General features: G+C 41.6%; 1 protein-coding gene across 1 annotated transcript in view; it reads right to left on the bottom strand.

The window, feature by feature from the left end:
- Positions 1-2352: 2352 nt before the first annotated feature.
- The window catches only part of LOC138014976 (TPR and ankyrin repeat-containing protein 1-like), a 79100-nt gene continuing 72976 nt past the window's right edge, over positions 2353-8476 (bottom strand). The window contains exons 18-20 of the mRNA XM_068861870.1: positions 5716-8322; positions 4713-5075; positions 2353-3706 (exon numbers count right to left, since the gene is read on the bottom strand). Coding sequence (XP_068717971.1) covers positions 3540-3706; positions 4713-5075; positions 5716-8322 — 3137 coding nt within the window. The 3' untranslated portion in view covers positions 2353-3539. The remainder of the gene's footprint in view (positions 3707-4712; positions 5076-5715; positions 8323-8476) is intronic.

The following is an 8476-nucleotide window of genomic DNA, read 5'->3' as shown; positions in this document are numbered from 1 at the left end:
GTGTTTGTTCTATTGGGCAGTTTAAACGGGGTATTAAGAAAGTATCTGAGATATCGGATTCCCACACGGCAATCATGTAAAGCAGTTGTACAAGTTTTAATTTTTAATTATTAACTTAACTGATGATTCTCCGTGTCTAAATAAAGATTTACATTACATTAAATTACATTACATTACGACTTTACTGGATTGATACTGGATTACATGTAAAACTTCAGTTGAATAATTTTTCTTCGCTTGTTTGCATATTCAAGCCATTTATTTTTTAATGTCGCAAATCTTGCCTCACAATTAATTAACCCACAACGAGGCATCAAAATAAATCACGTCATCACTGGACCAGTTGGCCGCGAACTTAGCCGCGAACCATTTATACGAGGATTTCGCGTCTTATAATAATAATAATAATAATTACAGTTTTTGGAGCGCCTCGCTACGCCTCGGCGCTCTTACAATACTAAATAGAAATAATGAAAAAATTGATAACTATTTACAAATTTCTATACAGTTGATCTAAATTACAATACAATTACAATGATGAAAGAAACTCGTATACATACGAGTGCCGCACTTGTATACATTTATACAGTTCACGTCTTATGTAAGCCGCGGCCAGTGTAAGCCGGGGCATATTTTCCCTCGTATAAACGGCCCTAGTGTGTCCCGGAGGACACACTGTTACCTTTGGCAGGGCGCGTGCATACACTTTGTAATCTGCGACTCCAGTGCGTGAACATTAAGGCGATCGAAACCTTACGCTAAATTGACAATGGCGGTCTGGAGCTGTGAGTAGGAGTGAGATCTGTCTCATATGCATGGTTTAGGGGCCGACATTTCCCTCCCCCCATGCCGTACCGGGAGGAAGGTCGGTATCTGTAAGCGGCGAAGGGCCAACTGCGTCCAAAAGCGATCGCACGGGCCGCAATCCCGGGATGACTCGTTTGGTACGACGCTCCAGCGCCATATCTGGAGGTACTGCGTTTTTCTCTCTTGTTCAAACATTCCGTCAGCGCATGCGTAAATGTTCTGTCTCTCGGATACGTACGATACCCAAAAACGATTCTGGTTTTTACGAGGAATTGACATTATAGTTGATTCTACAGGCATAAACGTAACGTAAGAACCGTGCGAGTCTGGTCTTCTCGAGACAGAGGTGTGAGATGGTTTTAGGCAGACTGGGACGCCTAAAATGCTTTGGTTGCACATAAGGTATGGCGGTTCACGAGTGAAACTGTCTCTCTAGCCTTTCTTTGGAGAAATTCCAGGACCTACCGATACAAATTAGCCAAGTTTTGAAAGCTAAAAACTTCAATCGATGCTGTATTTTGCTAGTAGGACTGGTCATACTGAGCTCGGCATATTTCATGGAAAAGGCAAATTTAATTTTACAAGCTTCTTTTGTCACGAAATCCTGAATACACGAGCACACCCAAAGCTTCCAAACTTCACTTTGGTGCATCGTTATGAACAAGGGCGCTTCCTCTGTGTTTGTGAACTTCTCATTGAGACCTTCTAACTCTCACGGTTTTTAGGGCAATCTTACGGTTTCACGCTGAGGCACAAAAATCTCAGATTCACAGGCCGATGGAATACACGTTCCTTGAATATTTTCATTTCTGCTTTGTAAAATGTATTTTCTGATGCCAACTATATAGAGATTTACATATTTGTCATATTTCATCGACTGGTTGTTAAGACATGGACCTCACAACCATTTTTATAAGACAAATGCCAAATATGGTTATCGTTACCAGTTTGTCGCATCTGGATACGTTTCGTCCACTTTGCCAAAATGGCGTAAAACGATGATAAACAGAAACGAAAACTTTCTTTTGATGAACTGGTTATAATTCTTGTTGACGCCGTCGATAAATCTCCAGATTTTTTTTTACCTTGATCTCCAGGTTTTTGGTCTTTTGGGGATGAGAGGACTGGAGTCTCATTAGATGTCCAAACTCTATGCTCACTGGTTATTTGAAACGACCTAGAAAAAAGATGTTTTGTTCTTACGATATCGTGGTATTTGTGATCAGAAACAATGTGTGAAGTACTGTTAAAGCATTGGTTAATTGTGATTCTTCTTCAGCCATAAAGGCGGTTTCGGCTCAAGGAGAAAAAGAAAGCGGTTCGCGGTCTACGGATTGTGCGACCTTCTTCTTAGGGTGTTTGCGTGAAGGAGGATTTCTACAAAGAGCTTCCAGAACCTCAATTTTTCCGTAAAATAAGATTTTAGGATGATATTTATCTATTTTGAGTTGGATGTTCATCAGTTTTAAGACATTTGGTTGTCACACGCAACTCGATTGTCGACAACAGGAGCAGACCGCTTAAGTAAGAAAAATCACAAAAGTATTCGTGTTTCTTTCAATTTCTTATATTCCAAACATATTCCAGTAGCTAAAATATAAAGAAAGGATATACGATATGAATAACAAGATGTACCTTTTGCAAAAAAATTTCTCTTACGAGGTCGATGCTGAACGCTTTGGTAAGCAGTTATCCAGATAACCGGTGTCATAATAGAATCCGACAACGCACAAAACAGCATTCTGGACAACAGATCCTCGGATCTTTCCCCTGCACGTAAAATAGAAGACCTAGAAAACAGAAAAGCTCTGGAACTGAGATTATATAATGCCGGAGGTTGTGTAGTTTGCGCCTGCCCAAATGCAGGGGAAGCGAGTTTTGTGGACGACGGAAAAGAAGACGCCTGGAGCGAGGTATTTTCTGTGAAACTCAATTATCTCGACCCCAGGGCTCTTCTCTTTTGTTCATGTCTTTGGGCTATGCGCACACATAAGAGATCCGACGATCTGGTGCCGAGAATTGTTAAAAAACCAATTTATAAAAAAAGAAAATATATAAAAGATAATTTATCAAAAATTTATAAAAAAGTACGTACAATACAATACAATATGTATACAATGAGAGTATTTATAAACAGTTGACCGCGTATTTCAGCAAATGCAGATGCTCAAATGTCTTGTCACAAACAACCGTTTTTCTCATCTGAGCTTCAAATTTCATCAAGGTTCCATTTTTGTTATCCACACCGCTTTATAAAGGCCTCAAGTTACGAAAGAACTGTTTTAAATGCTTAAAATATAACTTAGTCACATTAATGGAAATGATATCATTTGTCTAAAGAAAGGCACTCCACCACTTCTCTCAACATTACAGAATACAGTTTTTTTGTACAAACGAGCAGGACATTCATTCTTCTGCTTAATTAATGATGAACAATTAGCCTGACTCTTCTTAAGGTAACTTCGTAGTTGGTATACATGTTCGGTCAGTGATGTAAGAAAAGGGATTGCAAAAAACACTGAAAAGTCCGACCATGATACAAACAAGTTCTGTGCACTTCCAGGCTTCTTAACCAAAAGCAGTAGAAAACGACAACTACTTAAACTGCGCATGCAAACGCTCGTCAGTAATTTATCATGCAGAACTTTTACTGCTAAGTTAAAGTAACAAAATTCAAATCGTCCATTCTATCTATTTCTAACCCTAAGCAGGGAAAGTTAATTTTTGAAACGTCATCGTTTCCGACGTTTTCCGCCTTTTTTTCCTCGCTTTTTCTGTTTCATCTGGTTAACATCTTCAACTTCAGGCTGTATTTCATCTAGGTCTTCTTCATTTTCGTCGAAGCTTTCTTCTGTTTCCTCGTAATCTTCGTGTCCTTGTACTACGGAATCTGATTTGGCTGAGTAAAGATTGAAAGATGTCACAATCATGTTCTTTTAGCTTGCAACAGTCCGTGAGGATTAACAAGCAAGCGAGGACCGGTTAAAGCGACATTGACGACTGGTAAGGTCGACAGACTGGCTAAAGGGACCTGACTTTACTTTAAGGACGTTCGCGCCCATTGCTACTGCGCATTTTTTCGCGCATGTCACGCTCACATCATGCATTGCAGACCACGAAGGTAAACACGATGATAAAGGCGCAAATATTTTCCACAAGAATGGAACGTGAGAAGCGTGTGGCATCATGGGATAGCTGTGAACCCAGGTCTTCCCGGAAATGTCACGCAATGACGTGACAGTGCGAATAGACAATCGCTTTGAGAAGTTCGCAGCGATGTTACTCTCTTGAATGCTCGGTGACCCCCATTTTTCTTTCCGTAGATCACTTTCTTTCCTAATTTTGTCCATTTTAACAAAAAACAAAAACAAAAAAATCTGTAGGTGAGAAGTTACAAATATTTCGCCTTTTATGTACTCGTGCGACCGAAGTTTTCTTTCTTAGACTAATATGTATCGTCTTTCAAGGTCTATTTAAACAATAGAGTGTTAACGTTTCTGTCGAGGAACTATCGGCTGATAGTTGCCCCGCGGAAATTTGATGTTCTTATAACAAATATTTGCCCGATAATCGAAGCTATATTTAGGCTGAGAAAATGATATACCTATAAAAAAATTACGACAAGAGGAACGCTTTTAGTCTCGAGGTATAAAGGAAACATTGTCATTCATTTAGGATTTCACAGCTAGAGGAATAAAAACACGAGGAACTCGAAATTAAAAAAGAAAACATTCTTATAGCCGGGCTACTGGAATTCGTGGGTATTTTAATTTAAGTACCGATTGTTGTCCTTTACAGTGAGGCCTATAACTTCAGGCTTTGTTTTTTAAGCAAAGTTTTAGATGATTGATCGTTGAGGTAATGTATGTCGTCAGTGGGAAACATCGATTTATTTGCCTGAATACCTTGTTTAGTCTTCTCCAGTTCAGCTTTGAACTCTTTCACTGCCTCCAAAAGTAATGTGGTATCAGTCCAGCGGCGGTTCAATTCTATTTTGTTCACTTCAGAAAGAAGAGAATCACGACACCTTTCTAGACGTTCGAAGTCGAGAGTTACATCCTCCATTTGTTTCCTCTCGGCAAATAAGTCGTCTCCTAGTTGCATTAAATAGGGATGAATCTGTGCCACATACAGATTTCTGAAACTTTGGAATTGCTTTTCCTTTTCTAAATGGCCTTGGGACTTTTGGTGGGCCTCAGCTGTCTCTGCCACCCCTTCTGAGTGTACCAACTCTGCTTGGAAGAGTGGGCTCCTCTCTTCGAGATTGTCTAGCCAGAGAAAATAATTTGAAAAGATAATAGTATGTTTTTTATTGAGGTGATGTAGCTCCCCCACCCCCCCCCCTTCCCCCACTCCCCAGATGGCCTGCGGCTTTCATAGGGGTGGACACCCTTATAAGAAAAATCGTGGATCCACCCCTTAGGTAGGCTCCATTACCAGCCGCTGTTTCGGGAAATGAGCCAGCGCTCACTCCCGAAAGTGACGCGTGAGATGAGCCATTGTTGGTCTCCACCAATCAGAAACCAACCAGCACAAATCGCGCAGCATAAATTGTATTTTTTAGAGTAATTGTGGCTTTGAAGGTTTTCTTTGACCCGGCCTGTGTTCGAGTTACAGATCTTTTAAGGTGTGAAACATCCAAGATTTCGACAACGGAATTTTTTTGAGAGGCCGGAGAATGGCATTGTGTCATTTTCTACGTAACAGACACAATCTATCGCTCACGCGTCCTACCAAACGTCTCTTCTCGGGGAGGATACTAGAACTCGAGTGAGCGGCGGAAATCGAGCCTACCCCTGAGGCCGAGGGAAATTTCACTGGTGTATATGAAGACAAGTCTTTTTTTGTCATTCATAAAAATACATAACTTTTCATTTACTGACACAAACAAAATAAATGTGATGTCACCTTTGTTATCTTCTTGGTTCTGAAGCGGGTGGTCGTTCATCCATGCTTTGAAGGTTGTTCCACACATTCCACAAGCCGTCTTGTCGATACTGAACCTGGAGAAGTGTTCCTCTAATATATCTCTTGAACTCGAGTTTTGCTCCTCAACGGACACTTGCGCGCGTACCCTTTGAGTTGTCAAGGTTTCAGCTTCCTCCATATCACTAATGTTTGATCGAGCTTCATCCCTCTCTCGTCTCTCTTCAGCTGTTAACTCTACTTCCATGCTTTCCTCAGGGCCGTCCTGATTTTCTCCTTCAAAATTGGTTTCTTGGAGGTCAGAATCAACTTCTTGAACTCTAAGGTCACTTTGTTCCAATTTCTTTCGCAGGATGCAGACGTCAATGGAAAAACTCGAAGGATAATCACTAGGATTAGATGGCCCATGGAACCACAGTTGGCCCTTACTCCAGTTCCAAGAAAGATCCAATAGCTCCTCGCTTCGATTTTTCAGTAACCAACTTTGCAGTATTTTGACAACTTCAGAGTAGCCCTCTGCCTCTTGGGTACTCTTTAACACGGGCTTGAGGTGGCTTGGCAAATTAGAGTTTTGATCAAGGGTGAGCAATTTTCGAAATAAAACTTCTTCTGCAGAAATGGGAACTCCTTTACCACAATTGCAAAGCATCGTCAGAAAGAGCACCAAGGTTCTCTCCGCTTCTTCTACCGTGGCAGTGTTCAAAGAAAGAGCGTCTCCAATAACGTCAAATGACGAACGCACTTCACCGCATGTCAACTTTACCAAGTAGTTCAAAATTGAAGTAATAGCATTTTTAAGTCGCTCCTTGTTTGGTTCTTGTCTTGCATTTTCATCGACTGCTTGGTACAACGTCAAAGTTCCCTTGTCCACTCCAGGTCTGAAGCTGTCCCAAAACTTTACCATGGTCAGATAGCTCCTTGGTAAGCAAACCGGGTATCGGTGCTCTAAACACAGTCTGGCGTACAGTGCGAGACAGGCCGTCATCTGGTGCTCTAGGATCATCACGGTGTTGGCAATGGACGGAAAAATCATAAACCTTCGACGTTTGGCTGTAAGGGTCAGGAAACGTCGTATTATCAGATGGGCCGCATTTTCGACATCACCATACACGTACAACCTCTTCAAGCCGTCCTCCCACCAGTGCAGATAACTTTCGTAAACGTAACTCCCTCCTTGACTTCTAACCATTCCATTTTTCTCCAGCGGAACCTTAAAATCCTCCGACGTTTTGGTCATCTTTTCGAAAGCATCTTCCTCTTTACAGATCAACCGTACCATATTTTGAGAAGAATCAGTCAAGTGTAGCAAGCATGACACTTTCAGGAAGTTGTTTGTATCCGACAGCCGATTCACTGTTTTAGTCCATAAGTGGTCTGCGAATTGTGAAAGTCGATTCTTCACTGCTTTTGTCTTCCTGATGCTACTGACGTTTGGAAGATGATGTTCTGTCCACCCAGACAAAGGAAACAAGAAATCATAAAAATGCTGACATGCAAGAAATTCCTCGATACTCTCATCGGTAAGATCGCAAGCGTCTTTCACGCCTTTGTTTGACGAAATGTCTAAAATACCTCGTTGGATAACAGATTCCAAGTAAACGAAATTGAATGTAGAATGAAAGCGTTTGTCGAAGAGATCTTTGGAATCCTCATGTTTTCCGTCTGTAACCTTTCTGCAGGCAGAATTTCTTGAGAAGGACTTTTCTAACATCTTGCGGATCATTTTTTTTATTAAAACACAATTATCAATGAGGAAACGTGCAACCTTTAAGCGGGCATTAGCTGAATCGATCGTGGCCTCCTTTTTAGAAACATTGCTCTTCGTAAATTCAGGGTCCACTTTGGAGAACCTTCCTCCACGCTCGTGAAAATAAACCACACTGTGCGCGACGCCTGTTGTAAAAATTCCGAAATGCTTTTCACATTGTTCTACTACATAACGTTCCTCATTGTTTAGCTGAGAGGGACGTTTGTACAAAAGGTTAATGAGACGAAGTAATCTCTCTAATGACCGGACAACAATCCACTGACTAAATCTCTCTGGGGGTGAGTAATTTGTCGCTTTTAACAACTCCATTACACTCTCAACTTCCCCACAGCAATTTTGGCATTTGTCAAACAATCTTCCGGCCTCTTGGAGCTTTTGAGCGTCCTTGGACAGTTTTCCAAGAAGGAGAAGTACTTCCGCCTGTCCATTGATGTCATCGCAATCCTGGTAGTTCTCAAGAGCTCGTTGGAGAATTTGTGGAACGTCAGTTTGAGCGACGGTGCTCGTACGAGCCAGGGACATTAAACAATCAGCAGAAAACCTAGGATCATTAGAATACTCCATTGCTTCTTGAAATCTTCCCATGTCCCTCAGAAACTGAGCGGCCTCCTCTCTCTTTCCTTCCTTTTCCATGGTCTTTGCTGCCTCGCTGATGCAACCTCTTTTCTTCAAAAACGTAATACGATCAGCGGACGGAAGGTGTTGCAAAACGTCATACATTTCTTCTCTGTTCCCTCGCTTAAAGTGTTTGTCTGCCAGTAGGTGACACAGCCTCTCGGCAGTCCGGGTTGATTTTGGTGGAATGACTCCCTGTAGGCTTTCTGGACCGCTATTTGAAGAAAGGATGTTGAACCGTTCAAGAACTTTTAAGGCTTCGTCAAAATGGCCTGCACGACACAAGGTCTCGATTGCATTGCGATAGTTGTTCTGTGATTCCTAGCACCTACTCGAGTCAATCGGAAGTCCTTTCTTCTT

Source organism: Montipora capricornis, chromosome 9, assembly GCF_036669925.1.
Source record: "Montipora capricornis isolate CH-2021 chromosome 9, ASM3666992v2, whole genome shotgun sequence".
Taxonomy (NCBI): Eukaryota; Metazoa; Cnidaria; class Anthozoa; order Scleractinia; family Acroporidae; genus Montipora; species Montipora capricornis.
This window is presented reverse-complemented; position numbering and strand designations above follow the sequence as displayed.